Source organism: Brugia malayi, assembly GCF_000002995.4.
Source record: "Brugia malayi strain FR3 genome assembly, contig: Bm_v4_ChrX_scaffold_001, whole genome shotgun sequence".
In the NCBI taxonomy this organism is placed as follows: Eukaryota; Metazoa; Nematoda; class Chromadorea; order Rhabditida; family Onchocercidae; genus Brugia; species Brugia malayi.
Genome location: NW_025062479.1, coordinates 1,426,416 through 1,442,720, shown reverse-complemented (window position 1 = coordinate 1,442,720; position 16,305 = coordinate 1,426,416). Strand labels below are relative to the sequence as shown.

Sequence of the window (16,305 nt, the reverse complement as noted above, 5' to 3'; positions counted from 1 at the left end):
ATTTCCGGGTGAAAGGTCAATTGTAATGTTCGCCGAAATTAATTAATCAAATCCAAATAAAATTCCTGTGGTCATCCATCTAACAATATCATTAAATAAGCAATTAAATCGATGATTAAAGGAGAAAAAATGTCGTTAAATGCATTATCTCGCTTTGCTATTACTTCAAAAATGCTACAATTTCGAATTTTTAATTTCTTGATTACAATAATGAAATGTGGTAAAATATGCATAAATTTTTGAACGAATTGAACTTTCTTGTCTTCAACTTTATTTTTTTTTTTTTTCATATTTTGCATCTACCAATTCATTATTTTAAATTATTTCATTACCATTAAAAAATTTTCTCTTCTTGAAAAAAACAAAAAGCCTAAAAGTATTATATTCTCTTTCCTCTCCAATGTATTTCAACCTAAATTTATTTTTGTGCCAAAATTATTTCAAAACAAGCAAAAAAAAAAAGAAAAAGATTAAAGTAAGTTGATCATCTCTTTTCATCATTCTTTATATAATTAGCAACAAGGACAAGTTAAAAAAAAAGTGTAGAAAAAAAAAATTCAAAAAGTAGAAAAAAAAAATGAAGAAAATGCCGTTAGCTAAGTGAATAATATTTTGTTAGTAATGATAGGATTGAAATTCATAGCTAATATAATTTTTCAAGAATGTTGATATATCCCCAACAAACAAGAATTTTAGTGAAAAAAAAAAAAAAAATAGAAGAAAAAAAAAAGCAAAAGCGAAAAGTATGATAGAGGAGAAAAAGTTGAAGGAATTACACGAAAAGTTTGGAATATGAGAATAGAAATGATTTGATGTGATGTGATTTGATGATACTTTAAAGAAGAGGAAAAATGGGTAGGAAAAATAAAAAGATTGTGGGTGGGCAAATTGAGGATTGAAGAAGCAACAACAGCTGAAAACTATCAAAACGTTTTTCGAAAATTTTTTTTTTTTTTTTTTCTTTTGCTTTTATTTTTCAAAACAAACATCATGCTAACATGAATCGTTTCTTCACTTTTTTTTTCCCCTTTTCCTCTCTCTCTCTCTCTCTCTCTCTCTCTTTTATTTTAACCTCATTATAAACAAAACTTTAAAGATTTACATGTTACTGCTATGCTTGAATCATATTCTGTCATAATCAATCATATTATATCATATCATATCATTATATATTAATAAATTATAAAATATAGTTTAAAGAAGTTAAAATCAATTTTTTTTTCGTTGATTTTTTCCATCACTTATGATATAACTAACCAAAAATTCATTAATTTAAATAAGAATTTAAAAAATAAAAATATCATAATGTTCAATTTGATATTTATTATAACAGTTCAATGTTCAAATGATAAATTATATTTTGCAATAAACTATAACTATAATAATTAATCGATTAACTTCTATTTTCATAAAATCATTTTAACACTATTCGAGATTATGGAAAATATAATTTCAATACATTTAAAAATTGTTAAAATGATGATTTTTTTTTTTTTTTACACATTTATAAATAATGATAATTTGTAAAGAAATTAAGCGTAAAATGAGTGGAAAAAATGAAGAGAATGAGAAAGAAGAAAAGAAAATTTTTAATTGAAAAATGTAAAATAGATAAATAATCTGACAACTGTTCAGTACAACAAAAATTTTGTTCATTGAATTTTAAGCTTTTGCAAAATAAGTATTGCTAAAATTACTGAACTAAATGCACTAATAGAAAGTATGCATGTGTGTGCGTCGGCGTTGGATCAAAGTAAAATTTTAAAGTTAAAAATTTATGTATCGAAATTATATCAGTAAATATTTTTAAATCTTAATGAGACTTTTTTTCCGGAAAAATTGAATAAAATTGCATTCATTTTATTTTTTCCTATAATCTTTTATAAAATTACGATTTTTTATTCTTTTGGTAAACATAATTGAAAAATTGTTGCATATGACTTGCTCAACTTTCGATCAATCATAAATTAAGAAAAAAAAAAGAGAAAAAAAAACTTCCACTTGAAAATATTTTAGTTATGCATACAAAATTGAATAAATTTTTGTTTGATTTTAATTGAAAAAGGGGAGAAATGAATTCAACTGCGAACAATGATTTGAAATTAAACTTCAAATTTAATAGATATCAATTGTCATTTGCAAGTGCATTCCTCATTTTTTTACAACTTTTTTATCAAAAATTTTAAAAATGTTCATAGCACTTGGTTTGATTTTAATCTATGAATGAACCTAAATATAAATTTAATTCAATAAAAAAATAAATTTAACTTACATGATGAATGTATCTTCTTGCTGAAGTCTTTATCATATATTTCTATTTGATTTTTTTTAATCAAATTATAAATTATAAGTTAATTTGAAATCCATCATTTCGTATAATTTTTGCTAAAAATTTTGATAAATTTCGTAGTATTTGCTCTTAAAATCAGTTTGAATTTTGTTATTAGATGTTAATTAACTCAAAAAATTCAAAGATATGCGCAAATTTTTATTGACATCAAAATTTTATGTGAAACATTTGATTTCTTATAATCTTGAAATAGAATGAAACAAATTAGGCATTAATTAAATAACGGACGAATTTTGTGACCAATTTTATTATATTCATTAAATTGCAATACTTTATTATTACTCAAATGTATTGTTTAAATAGACAAAATAACTTCATTTTACTCTTAATATTTTAGAAAGAAAAAAAAAATAGAAAAAAGAAAAAAAATTAATAATGAAAATTGGTTTAGAAATGAGTTATAAATGCAATAAATTTGCGATTAAGCTATTTCACAAAAAATAAAGTTTAAATTTATTTAAGTAATATTTTATTTAAAAATTTTTATGTTTAAATTGTAATGAAATTTTAAAGAACAGCTTTTCATAGATTATTTGAAATTTGTTATCATATGATAAAAGTGAGATAGATAATCAATAAATCTTAAATTAACACTTATTTTACACGTATCACACGGGTGTAATTTCAGTGCAACAATGCCTGAATTTCAGTTTACGCTCACTTTTCATTCTATGAAATTTACAAATAAAAGTAATAAAAAAATATTTATTCGCATAGAGATAAGAAAATGTGAATAAAAATTAAAAAAAAAAAAATATGTAGCAAATAAGAAGATAATAAAATATCTAATAGCTATGCAAATAAAACAAAATGATGAATTAATAAAAAAAAAATATGAATAACAATGATCAGATTTATAACATTTTCATAGATTTTTTCGTTTCGTTTTTTTTTTTTTTAATCATCAAATTGTCATTTTAAAATTGTCTGTCTGATTTAAATAACAAATATGACAAAATAATAAAAAAAAAAGATAATTTCTGACTTAATGCTATTTCTTATTGTTAAAATTTTTTTATTCTATTCATTTCTAAAAAAATTATTCACTTATCCAAAAAAAAGAGATAAAACATAAAAAATAAGCAAAAAAAAAAGAAAATATAGTTAATAAAATGAAAAATATTGTAACAATGAAGTAATACATTAAAATTTTTGAAAATTTCCTTATAATGATAGTAAAAAAAAAAAGATTAAAAAAAACGAACGAACAAAAGGAATAATTAATTCAATGAAATACGATAGAAAAGAAAAAATAATAAAATAATTTGAAATTGAAAAACTTAAATAATGAAGAACTGAATTCAAAGCAACTATGCTTATACACATATATATTGAAAAGCAATGAAAACAAATGAAAGAAAGATGAAAGGTAGAAGGATGACGAAAAATAATGATGAAGGAAAGAGGTAGAAGAAAAATGAAAAAAAAAGAAGGAAAACGATTAGATAAAAAAAAAAAGTTGAAATTTCTAATTGCTCTTTCATTCTTTCAATTTTTCACTCTTTCACTCAACCATTTAACTTTTTACCGTTTTTAAATATTAAATTATTTGATTGTATGTATGTTTTCAACAACAAAAAAAAATTTTTCTGACTAATCATTTGCTTACTTTGTTTGCTTGCTTGCTTATTGTTGAAGAGTTAAGTAATTAAAGTTGTAAAAGAAATGAAAACAAAATGAAGAAATGTTAGAATTAGAGAATGAAGTAAGGTTATAAGCTATATTATATGTAAAATTTCTTTTACTTTTTTCTTTTACATTTTAACTCTTTATATATTAATGTGATATTTTAAAAAAGAAGAATTAAAAAAATAAGAAAAGAATAAGATGATAAGGATGATAATCATCAATTAGATGAAAGAATTATATCGCATCGAAAAAGCGATATTATTAATTAGTATCAATTCTTCACTTTGATCATCATTACCACTATCATTATTATCATTGTTTTCATCGTTATTATCATTATTATCAGTGTTACAAAATGAATGAAATAATATCAGGACGATAATTTCATATTATGCTGTTCTCAAAGCAGAAAAAATTGCTTATTTATACTGTCAACGAAAAAAATACGAAAAGAATGTGATTTTATCAAAAAAAAAAAAGTAATAATAAAAATAAAGAATAAGTAAATAAACAAATAAGTAAAAAAATAGAAAAAAAAAGAAATTAGAAAAGAAAACTTCAGACAATGAGAAAATATGAAAATATTTTTGATCAAATTAGGAAAATAACAAAAACACATGGGATAGTGTTAATACTAGTAATTTAAAAATGAATAAATTTAAATTATTGTAATGGAAAATTATATTGATAAATTTATATGTAGTTATTTTAACTAATTTTATTTCACTAAAAAAAAAAATTTTCAAATTTTAATTAAAAATTTATTAATTAATAAAATGATAAGTCAGTTATGTCTTTCTTTCTTTTTTAGTGAAAAAGAATGGAGTGGAAAATTTAAAAAAAAAAAAATAATAATTCAATTTAAAACATTTGAAGATGATAGTGTATGATTAATAATTACTATCAATTAACACATTTTTTTTTTTGTTTAAAAAAAAAAAAAGAATGATGGATAAATATTTTGTAAAGATCTAAAATAGGAAAGGATGGCGAATAGAAATTTTTTCAATTCCAATATTATGTTAATGAAAGTGTTAGCTATGGAATGACACAGCTAATAGATAACATTCCTTTTTCTTTTTTTTTTTTTGTTATATATAACCATTATTATAGGAAATATTAGCTAAAAAAGTAGGAACATATTTGAATTGATAAAAAATATAATTGCATACAAAATTGAAATTCTATTTTAGATTAACTTTAATATATTCAATTTAAATAAGAATAAAAAAAAAAAAAAAACCAAAGCAATGAAATAAATGGAAATAATACGATGAGATAAATAAATGAATGAATTTAAAAAATTTGAAAAATTAAATATATAAAAGTTGATGAGCTCCGTATCATTCTATAGCTATAAATTGCATTGAAAAAGAAAAAGAAAATGTAAAATAAATATTAAATTTAAAGATAAGAAATAAAAATGAATAAAATGAATTTTTTGATTCCAAAATACAAAAATGCAATGAAATTTTTGAGAGAAAAAATAAAAAAAGAGAACATAATTTGATGCCGGCTAAAAATAGAATAAATGGTGGAAAAAGCAAATTCTTTGATTTCAAGAAGTACTATCAAAAATCATTGTTCGTTTTTTTTTTAATTTATCATTTTATCATATTTTATCTTTTCTTCTTTCTTTCTTTCCTCTTTTCTTTTTTTTTTTCTCTTTCTTTTTATTGTTCATTTTTTTTTTGGCACGCTACTGATCTAATCTTTTATCACCTTTAATTTTCAACTTTTAATTCGTTGTTTTTTTTTTCCTTTGTTTTTATTTATTTAATTCTTTCGCATATTTTAATTCTCATTCGTCACATCTTTTCTTATCCGTAATCTTAATTCTTTAATTTTAAGCTTTTTTTTTTTTCACATTATTAATTTAATTCTTTATTGTATATTTTAACTTTATCATTTATTTTTTCAACTTTGTATTTTTGTATCAAAAAAAAAATTTTTTTTATTTGAGAGATAAATTTTAAAACTGTATTTTATGCTTTTATTATCATATTTTATCATAATTCGAAACTTTTTTTTTCTCTTTTTTTTTTTTAATTTTATCCTTCATTTTAGTAATTTAAAGTGAGATAAAAGTATTACGTATATGTGTGCGTATTTATACGTATGTATGTGTTTTGTGTATACATGTATGTATGTTGTATGTTTTGATTCCAAGTAAGAAAAAAAAAATTGTTACTTATAAAAATAGCTTATCTGCTTGAAAAATTATTTATAGGCTGAAAAAAAGTTGAAAGGCAAACAATTTTTTCATTTAAAAAGAAAAAAAAAAAAGAAAAACATTGTAAATCAACGAACAACTTGTGGATGTTTTATATATATATATAAAAAATCGTTTTAAAAATATTAAAATATTCCATAAAAATTTATGTGCAAAAATTAAATTCTTTTTTAAAAAATTTTTTTCTTTTAAAAAGAAAAATTTAATTCTAATCTATTTTTATTTTTTATAACCTCTCTTCTTTTATTAAAATCAACTACTTCAAATCCTTTTATTTAAATTAACTAATTAAAAAAAAAAAAAAAAAAAAAAAACAAACAAATGAAAAAATAATGATAAAAAAAAAAATGACGAAGAAAATATTTATCAATAATTTTTATCTATCATTTTCTTCTTTTTCTTTTTTCTAATTTTATTTTTCAATGTTGAACGTTTACTACAAAACTGTTAGTTGCAAAAGAAAAGATAAGCAAAATAGAATGAACAAAAAAAAATTAAAAAAAAGGAAACGAAAAGGAAATGACAGAATGGGAGGACAAATTTCAGACCGGTTAAATTTTTCTTCATAATGTAGTTGATGAATTGATCGGTTGATTGGTTGTTCGTTTAGTCCATTGGTTTATTGGTTATTTTATATTTTTGGTTGATTTTTTGGTTTCAATTTAGTTTTGGTTGTATATAATTTGTTTAAAAATTATTTATTTTTTGAAAAAAAAAAAATGTTAACCCATGATATGTATTACTATTTATTAAACATTTTTCATTTATTTTGTTTTTGGTTTTCTTTTATTGAAATTAATAAATCTATCTTCTTTGTCTAAAATAAAATTTATTTTTTCATCCCTTTTTTTTCACACCTTTTTTTGAAAAAAATTAAAATAAAAAACATGGAGAGAGATTGATTAGAGAAATGATGTGCAATTTTTTAGTGATACATTTACGTAACAAATTTTCAACTAATTATTTCCTAACTTCTTGATAATGATTATAATTTTTTAAAGTTAATCATAGTTTTCAGATTAAATTACTTTATTCTACGATGAATTTCAAAGAATAATCATTATTTTTTTGATAATAATCATGACTTCCTAATTTAAATATTTGTTTTAGAAATCATTTGCTGAGTGATGGTTATAATAATCATAATTTTTGAATTTCAATTCTTATTTTATGATGAATTTTTTAGCAAATAATTTCTTTTCATTTTTAATTAAATAAGCAAAAAATTAAATTGAAAATTATGAAATTTTAAACTATCATTACAACTAAAATATTACTGCTCAAATAATTGATCCGATGTTTTAGATTGAAATTTAAAAATCTTTCATTTGTTTTTGTTTTTGTAAATAACAACATTTGTTATTTATTCTATTTATACCACATGCTGTGAACAAATGTTTTGAATTGAAGTCACATTGATTGATTTGACATGGAAATTTAGTAAACTATTTATCGATCATGTAGTTGCTATGATTGTCTATTAAAATCACATTTTTTCTCTCTCTTTCTTCTCAGTACTTTCCCTCATAACTATCAAAAAATGATTGGAAACATATTAATTAATTTGGTTTAAATGAAAAAACAGAAAAAAAATAAAGTATTTTTTTGTTTACTCAATAATTTAATTTGTTTTTATTTGTCTAATTTTTCCATGTTTTTTACTGCTATAAATAACAATATTAATCATTTCAAATACCATTAACAATTAGTATAGCAATTGGATTGTAAATACCATTTGAAAAGAAAAAAAAACGGGAAATTTCATCTTATATTTCATTCAATAGAATTTGAAAATTGTTTTTTAGGTGACATTTGATGGAGTCATTGCGATCATTTGATCCAAAAAACTATTGAATAGAATAAACAGCAATACGAAATATTGAACAAATAATTACAAAAGTTTACTTTTTTATTATTAAATGAAAATTTCTTATTAATATAATAATGATAAATGAATATTTAGTGATGGAAGGATGAATTATCAGTTAATTTATTTTCTGCTTAATTTCTATGTAATTGTTTGTTTCTTTGTTTCCTTTTCCTTCTTTTTTTTTTTTTTCATTTAAATAAAATTGTTTATTTAATTCGTTAATTTAACTGATTGATATTTTAGGATTAATTGAGGAAAATTATTCTCGATTAGTGAATGATGTTGAATACCATTTGTTATGTACTATTTTTGATGGTTTACAGCGGATCACTATTTGTACAACTTGGATATTGGATTATTGAAACATTTTGCCTGGAACATTTCGATCAATCGCAATATAATTTGTTATTACGACAATTTCACGAATGTAAAACTGTTTTTTCTTTTCTTTAATTATTATAATTTTGTTTGAATAAACCGTAAAATATGCTAATTTTATTATAACAAATAAAATATAATTTTAATCTATAATAATCATCTTAGTAAGTAGACAATTAAGCATTTATTTGATATCACTTCGAAATTGTTATTTCTAGAAATTCTGCATGTTTGTAAACAAACATTAACTTCGTATCAGAATTTTTGATTTATTTTATTGCAAATGATTGAAAAGAAATTAATTGCAAAAGATTAAATATTTAACACAATTTGATAATAAAATGATAAAATACTTTCGAATTATCAAAAATAACTTTTTTTTTTTCATTGTTCAAAAGAAAAAGAAGGATTGTTTTGAATTTTTAACAATTGAAATTATTTTTCAGAATAATATTGCTCAATTCAACATTTTCTTATTATTGTAAAACTATTGCGATTAATTTGATCGTAACAATGATGCGAATAGAATAAATTATACTTAATTTTTTTTTTACAACATCATATGATGAAGTTTATCATCCATGTAAGGTTACTTAATTTTTATTTGTTGTATGAAATTTTAACTTTATGCTAAAATTCCTTTCATCTATTTACCATTTTACTAATTTGAAAACAAATTTATTGTATTTTTTTTTTTCAATTTTTCTCACTTAAAAAATAATTTACAAAATAAGGAAATTTGTAATGAATGTTGTAGCAATTAATAATAATATATGAATAGTTGAAAAATTCTTCCTTTTCCAGAAGAAACCAAATTTAAAAAAAAAAAAAAAGGAAGATTGGGAGAGAAAATGAAGTGCTGAAAGAGGAATGAATGAGAGGAGGAATGGAGGAATGAATGAATGGAATGAATGATTGAATGAATGAATGAATGAATGGAATGGAATGGAATGGAATGGAATGAATGAATGGAATGGGATGAATGAATGGAATGGAATGGAATGGAATGGAATGGAATGGAATGAATGAATGAATGAATGAATGAAATGAATGAATGAGTGAATGAATGAATGAAATGAATGAATGAGTGAATGAATGAATGAATGGAATGGAATGGAATGAATGAATGAATGGAATGGAATGGAATGGAATGGAATGGAATGGAATGGAATGAATGAATGGAATGGGATGAATGAATGGAATGGAATGGAATGGAATGGAATGAATGAATGAATGAATGAATGAATGAAATGAATGAATGGAATGGAATGGAATGGAATGGAATGAATGAATGAATGAATGAATGGAATGGAATGAATGAATGAATGAATGAATGAGTGAATGAATGAATGGAATGAAATGAAGTGAAATGAAATGAAATGAATGGAATGAATGAATGAGTGAATGAATGAATGAATGAGTGGAATGGAATGGAATGAATGAATGATCAATTTTAAGTGTTACATTCGTTTATGTCATTTCCCCTCCTCTTATCATGAAACAACATTATTGCAATCGATCAGTTATCACTCAGGGACAGATTATATCGATACGATCTGTAAACGATAAAAACAATTTCTAGGAACAAAATTGTTAATGGTTCCACATTCCATTTGATACTCTTTTAGAAGTTATTTTTGCAATAAAATAGAAAATTCTAATTTACTTTTGTTTTTAAAAGATTTAAGATGTTTAGTTTATTTTTTTTATTTATAAATTCAACTGATATAAATAAATTATTAATGTGCTATTGTAAGATTTTGCATTCCTATATATATATCATAATTTATATTAATTAATATAAACAGGATTAATTGATGGAGAGATGGAAAAGATTGATTTTAAAACAATTTTATGAAACATTACGTTTTTTTTTTTTTTTTTTTTTTGTTGAAAAAATGATCATAAATTCATAATTCATGTAAGTTTTATTCAAAAATTATTATTTTTTGTATTGTGTTAAAAAGAAGGAAATTAAAAATAAATTTAGAAATTAAAAATTTTTGGCATTATCCTATGGGAATAGTTTATCTTTAGTCATTATTCTTGCAATGAACAAAATACTTTTTGTTCTTAGAAATATCTTGAAAAAAAAAGAAAACGAAGAAAATTTTTTACTAGAATTGTGAATTTATTAAATATTTGAAAGAAAAAAAAAACAAATTTTCTTAATCAATCAATTTTTAAAATCATATAGGATTAACATTCATTTTGAGTTACAATTATCAATATACATATTTAGATCTATTAATTAGCTCTTCATAATCAAAATTTCATATTAATCAAAAATTCAATGTAATAATTTAATACAACAGTAAAAAGGATGTATTAGATTGTAAACATGAATAAAAATTTAAAATAAGGCAAAAATCGTTGACAAATTACAATTTTAATAATTGGAATATTAATAAATTGTTATCATGTACTAATTATTGTGATGAAAAAAAAGAAAGAAGAAAAGAAACATTGAATCTGAAAACTAAAACGTCTGATTAAAAAATTTTCATATTCAGTTGCATTAATGGACATTTCAGGTTGGTAGCTGGTGAATTCTGAATATCAATTCAAGAAATTCGTTCTTCCACTTTTTTCTTTCGAGTTGAAAAATGTTCTAAAATGTTAAAAAAGTTTTAACAATTGCAGGTTTATTTTGAAAATAGCAAAAATTCAAAACGAATTTTTGGTGATTTGCGACTGCAATTTATCAAACCTTATCAATTATGCATTATAATAGAATTGGATGTTCGATTATATTATTTGATATTGTTTGATTACAAAATTCATCCATCAGCCATTGCTTATCAGTCTTATATCAGTAGTATCGATATTTAAGATAGGAAATATTTAAAAAAGAAAAAATCTGGAACACAGAACTAAAATAATTTAATTTCCGGTCAAAAAATTGTATGCATGAGATATGCAAACATTCATTATTTGCTAAAGTTAGATTTTTAAATTTGCTCAAGATCACTTCAAACAAGCACTGATTGTTAACAATTGAAATTATTATTGTCAATATCGCTACTTTTATTTATTTATTTATTTTTTTTTTTAAAAAAAAGAACAAAAACAAAAAAAATAATAATAATTCATCAATCTATTCAATGATTTTAATATGATAAGAAGAATGAATTAAGACGAATATGTGAAAAAGAAAATTTAGGTAAGAGAAGAAATATATAAATGCTATATAAATTTTTATAATGAAAAAGAAAAAAAAAATGCAATAATTAACTTTAACATCAACTTTTTCCTCTCTCCCTCTCTCCCCCTCTCTCTCTTTCTCTTGTTATTATTGAAATGTTTTATAAAAGATTGGTTTTAATTTAAGAATGATGTAAAAAAACAGAAAACAGGTTGTAAATATAATTTCAATAAAAATTTAATCAAAATCAAAAGCTACCATAACTTACCTTTAAAATTTTTTAAACACCATTTTACATTGCATCAATTATGACTAAACAATTTTTGCGTACTAAAAACAAAACAAAAAAAAAAAAGTTATAGAATTTATTTGCTGATTTGCTGATTATCATCAACTTTATCATCAACATTTCTTATGTTATCGATTTTTCTAAATGATTCTTTGTTTGTTTTTTTCTCTTTTTTTAAACTTGATAACTTAAAGTTTTTTCTTAGTTTTTTTAAAAAATTTTTTTTTCTTATTCGTTCGCTTTAATTTAGTAATTCTAACAAAGAAAGAAAAAGGTAAGGGAGAAAGCGGGAAAGAAAATCATTACATGGTTCCCGAGATTTACGATTTTTGTATATTGTTTTATTAAAATTATTAAAATTAAAGAAAAAAATTTTTTTTTTAAAAAAAAAACGAAGTAGCTAATTTTGAATAAATTGATAAATCGTTTTATTTTGCAAATTCATTTACCATATGTGTAACTTTTCCGCTTTACTATTTTTTCCCTTACGATTATTTAATAAATATTTTTAATTCGAAATAAATAAATAAAATATGTGGAAGTTCTACAAAGCGAAGTTATTTTTTAAATCTGGAAAAAATTTGATGATACAAAATTTTAATATTTTTCATTTTATTGTTTTGTAGAACTTTTCAGTTTTATTAAATTTGCCGTTTCAAATTACAAATATTGATGATTTAATTCGAGAAAAAATGAATAATGTTAAAGATCAAACTTTTCTATTTTGAATTTAATTACAAAAATGATCAAATTAGTTTTTCATATCTAATCTTCTGGAAAATTGATATGTTTTTCTTGCTTTTCTTTACTCCTTAATCATCTTTTTTTTCTCATTACTTAATACTGTACCATTATCATGTTAACTCAACTTAGAAGTTAGAATATTAATTAGATTTCATTGAGAGTAGTTTTAATTCTTTATTTTTTATCACCAGATATATACGGAGTAAGCTAATAAGTCAGAAAATAGCAAATTTAGTTTTTCATTTTGTAATTGATAGCAATTGAAATTCCAAGTTATTCTTCTTCTGTAATAATTACAAAAATATTATCCATTTTTAAATCTTTGAAAATTTCTGGAAAAAAAGTGCAATAAATTATTCCTTTCAGAACATTTATAATAGTTATTATCTATTTTGTCAAAATTAATTTTAACGATTGAACTAGCAGTAAGAAAATGTAAAATATTAATTGAAAAATTTATTTGGGAAAACGTATTATTTATTTTTTGTGAAACTACCATTTAAACTTTACAAATAGAAAGAACTGATAAAGAATGTTTTTCATCTCAATATTGTTTAATTTGTATCATTTTCACAGTCAAAACATTAAAAACAAGAATAAAAAAAAAAGAGAGAGAGTGAAAAAGAAAAAAAAAATGCAAAAATTGAAAGTAATGATAATGTGAAGGATTGATGATGGATAAGAAAAGTGTGAAAGAGAATAAAATAATTAGGAAAAAAAAAATGTTGAAAAATATGAGAATAATATGCTAATAAGTATATTTTTTAATTTTACACTTTTAACAGACCAATAAGCGCCAATAAAAATTATCAAAAGTTTTATGCTAAACATATCACAAAGTTAATCGAATGTTCTTGTTGTAAAATTTTAACTTTATCCATTCATTTCTTTTTTTTTTTTCTTCGACTGATAAAATTTGTTTTTTTTTTTTTTTTGTTGCTTTTGTTTTTTGATGGGATACTTTCTTTCGTTTTCTTTTTCTTTTTTTCATTAATACTTTTAATGCAATCGATTAATCTCCACGTGATAACAAATGATAATATAATTTCAGGTGATAAGCGCCTGTTCGCATTTAAGTTTTTTCGTTCGATTTTCTTTTTATACTAAAAAAGAAAAAAAGTGAGAGGTAAAAAACTGGAAATTTATTTATTCCGGTTCAAATCAAAATAACAAATTAGTAAAAATACGCAAGTAAATACACTGTTCAATGTTATAGACAAAATTTAAAATTGAAATTGGAAATATTTGGTGAATAATTCAACTTAATTTTAATAATATATATTAATTGATGAAAGATGTGATAATTTATTAATTAATAATAATCTTTGTTTTTGAAACTATTTAACTTTTAATATATTGAATAAACAAATTATGTTTTCAATATTAATTATTACAGCAAGAAAAAAAGATAAATGCATCGATTCAAATTATTTTGTCCTGTTAAAATTGTTTGAAATTTCAATTTTCCCATCATCATATTTCATTTCATTGCCAATATTACATACATTAATTTGCTTTAATTTAATTTAATTATAAATAATGAGAATAGAAAACATAGTGTTAATTAGTTCATCAAGCTATCCTTTCATGTATGATCAAATTAAATGATAAAAATTAATTCATAATGTAATCAGAATATGATTTCACAGTGAAGCGCAATCAGCCAAGCAATATTTGTTGGTAAATGTTTGTTCGTTTAAAATAGTAAGGAAAAAAAGAAAGAAGAAGAAGAAAAAAAAAAGGGAGCAAATCAACTCGATTTTATAATTTATATGTAAAAAATTTTTTAAATTTTACAAATTTCTCATATTCCACTTTTTTTTTCCCTCTCACTGTTTTTTTTTTTTTTTTTCAAACCAAAAATGACAGGTAGAAGAGAGAGAGAAGAAATTGAGAAGGGAAGATGATCAACGTAGATGGATGAATAAATAGTACCGAGGAAGTGTAACAGGTGGGGGAGGGGAATATGGGGGAGGGGAGAAGAGGGGGGAAAGCACACTACCGTTGTCGATTCTCACCGTGCAATCGCTATCAATATATATCAGTCCGGGAATGATTAGTGGTAGAGAATGTCATTCCAAGCATTCTTCGAAGTGTTGCACCTAAATCTACCGATAAAAAGAGCAAAATCGTTTTGTTTTTCCTCATTTATAGCGCCTATTCAACCCTTTTCTCCCCTATTTAAAATATCATTTAAGTTTTAATCATTTAAAAATATATCAGTTTACTTTTGCTTTAACTGATAACCAGAAGAAATCAAATAGTAATAATTATCATTGTTTATATAAATCTTTTTCAGTTTTTTTTTATGCAGTAAATTTATTGTATTATTTAAAAAATAAATAAGATTATTGTATTATTTAAATATAAACTTTTTTGTTATTTAAACTTTTATATTTATTTAAAAATGGAAATAGTAACAAACAAAATATGTTTATTATAATTGGTCAAAACATTCATAATAAAGGAATATTTAATTATGATAATAATGACAAATAATTTATTAAGGCTTAAATTTTTATTAATAATCATTCGTACAGGAACATTTCTAAAAATTTTGGTGTTAAATAGTTTACGATTAAAATAATATTGTAAAGGATTGTCTCTGTTTTTTTTCTCATTATTTTTCTTAGATTTAATTATGATTTAAATTTATCATTTTACTAGTACAATTAAAAAAAAAACAATTTAATGTAAAAATATTTGATAAGTTGTGTAAACAAGTTTCTATATATGTATCTTTCTTTCCCCAATCAATCAAACAAGTTATCAATCGATCAATCAATCAATCAATCAATCAGTCAATTAATTAGCATTCACACTTCATAGTTCATCGTATGATAACTTTGACATAACATAGTGATAACATAACAGTCAATATTTATCATAAGCACTAAAATTGCCCTAGTTTTGATAATTATTGCTGTGAGTGGCATTAATTGATCATTGTGATAATTGACATGATAAGTGAATGTCCGTATTAATACATATTTGTGGATCATTTTGTAGTAAAGTCGTACAATGTACAAAGTTTAAATTTATAAAAAATAACATTTATTAATGAAATTATTAGCTAACTGATAAAAATTGTTGATTTAAGCATATCTAAATAATAAAAAATTTAATTTAGGTATAATATGTGTAAGTATAAATGAAAATAATATATTTATCTGTATAGAAAAACATATTAAAAAAAAGCATACGTTGACATGTAAATGCACATATTAATAATAATATTTGAAACATTTTATATTGTCATTAAAGTATAGTGGCAAAATTATGTATGAAATATGCCAAACAGTTATTTTCATCAATTGATGCACCTTTTCCATTGTATACCTTTTATCTATAATTATGTTATTTTGAAATATTAGTATTGCTTTATGAATTTGATCTTTTGAACTTTTTCTTCCTTTCTTTCCTTCTTTTTCTTCATCTTCGCTTAAATTTCTTTGAATTTAATCCATTTATTTAAAAAAAAAGAAGAAATTATTATTTAAAGCTTCATTAGATATATATCTATTTATGTATTTCACTCTAATTTTGCTTCCTAAACCTTTTTTTTTTTTTCAATTCATTTATTTTCGGAAAGGAAAACCAGGACATATTAATACTAATTAGTTTGTATGATATGGTTGAATGCTTGAATAAAAATAAAATGAGTTCA

At 21.8% G+C, this 16,305-nt stretch overlaps 1 protein-coding gene across 1 annotated transcript; it reads left to right on the top strand.

The window, feature by feature from the left end:
- Positions 1-9,022: 9,022 nt before the first annotated feature.
- On the top strand, positions 9,023-11,292 carry Bm17892 (Uncharacterized protein; the record flags this gene model as incomplete). Its single annotated transcript, XM_043073231.1, has 2 exons — positions 9,023-9,043; positions 11,104-11,292. 2 exons carry the CDS (start codon positions 9,023-9,025, stop codon positions 11,290-11,292), a joined length of 210 nt encoding a protein of 69 aa, XP_042929165.1.
- Positions 11,293-16,305: the final 5,013 nt, after the last annotated feature.